The following is a 1,216-nucleotide window of genomic DNA, read 5'->3' on the forward strand; positions in this document are numbered from 1 at the left end:
GTTCAAACCCACCAGCCACTCCTTGGAAGGAAGGTTGGGCGATCTACTTCCATAGTGATACTGCCTTGGAAACCCAAGGAGGGGTCGCTATGAGTCAGGTCTGACTTGACACCAATAACGACAACAACAACAACAACCCAAGTTATATTAATATGTTGTCCCAGCTTCGGTTCCTCAAATTCAAAGCCTGTGATCTCCAATGAAGCCTAAATTATTGTTCTTTGTCACTTTTAGCTGAAGCCTCCGTTCACCTCCCTGGTCTAGAAATATTCAGCCTTTCTTGGAATAAGTGTGTTGGTGGCAACCTGAAGTTGCTTCTGGAAACACTAAAACTTTCAACATCTCTTCAAGTACTGAGGCTGAGCAGCTGTTCCCTGGTGACAGAGGATGTGGCTCTCTTGGGTTTGTATCTACTACTTCCAAAGTAGTCTTGGCAGGCAGAGCCCAGTATGCTTGCCCAGCCAAACATAGGGGTGGGAAGGTGGGGAAGGCAGTGAGGATTAGGGCTAAGTCCTCAGTGTAGCTTCCCTTTCCCCCAGCATCGCCTTAAAAAAGATCTGGTAAAGGCAAATAAGGGCAATCCAAAAACAAAAAGACAGTGGAGGATGTTTCATAAGAGGAGATGGATATAGATGTGATGGTAAGGAGGCTTCTGCCAGGCAGCCAGCTTCTTCTGCTCCACGCCTCCCTCACACATGAGAGTTTTCAATTCTCCCTAGCCAGATAAGTGCCAACTAACCTTCAGTTGCCTATATTCTACATTCACAAATTTTGTCCACATGGTACCTGTAGTATTTCTTAATCTTCTTCTTTATATTGACTCTTTAACTTAAATGCTCTTAACAGGAAATTTTGATCGTCACCACAACTGAAATGCAGGTAACATTAATCATAGACATTAGACTGTTACAAGCTGAAAAAGTTTTGAGTAAAGATTCCTCCTTTCTTTGTCAGAAAAAAAAGGAGATGGGAAGGATCTTCCTCCCATGGATTGGACACTTCCTCCATGTATGCCCATTTAGAGAGATGGAAAGAGAACTGAATAAGCAATAAATTTTGTATGGTGGAATTTCAGGTTATATAATACCTTACCCTAATATTCCCTAATGGGAGCTCTGGTAGCATACTGGCTAAGATACTTGCCTGCTAACCAGACGGCTGGCGGTTCAAACCCACCAGCCACTCCTCGGAAGGAAGGTTGGGCAATCCTACTTCC

General features: G+C 43.8%; 1 protein-coding gene across 1 annotated transcript in view; it reads left to right on the plus strand.

Annotated features, from left to right (window-relative positions):
• Positions 1–1,216, plus strand: part of LRRC31 (leucine rich repeat containing 31) — a 51,599-nt gene that overhangs the window by 26,977 nt on the left and 23,406 nt on the right. The window contains exon 8 of the mRNA XM_007946633.2: positions 235–402. Coding sequence (XP_007944824.1) covers positions 235–402 — 168 coding nt within the window. The remainder of the gene's footprint in view (positions 1–234; positions 403–1,216) is intronic.

This window comes from Orycteropus afer, unplaced genomic scaffold, assembly GCF_000298275.1.
Source record: "Orycteropus afer afer isolate SDZICR_OR568_19922 unplaced genomic scaffold, OryAfe1.0 scaffold00168, whole genome shotgun sequence".
Classification (NCBI taxonomy): domain Eukaryota; kingdom Metazoa; phylum Chordata; class Mammalia; order Tubulidentata; family Orycteropodidae; genus Orycteropus; species Orycteropus afer.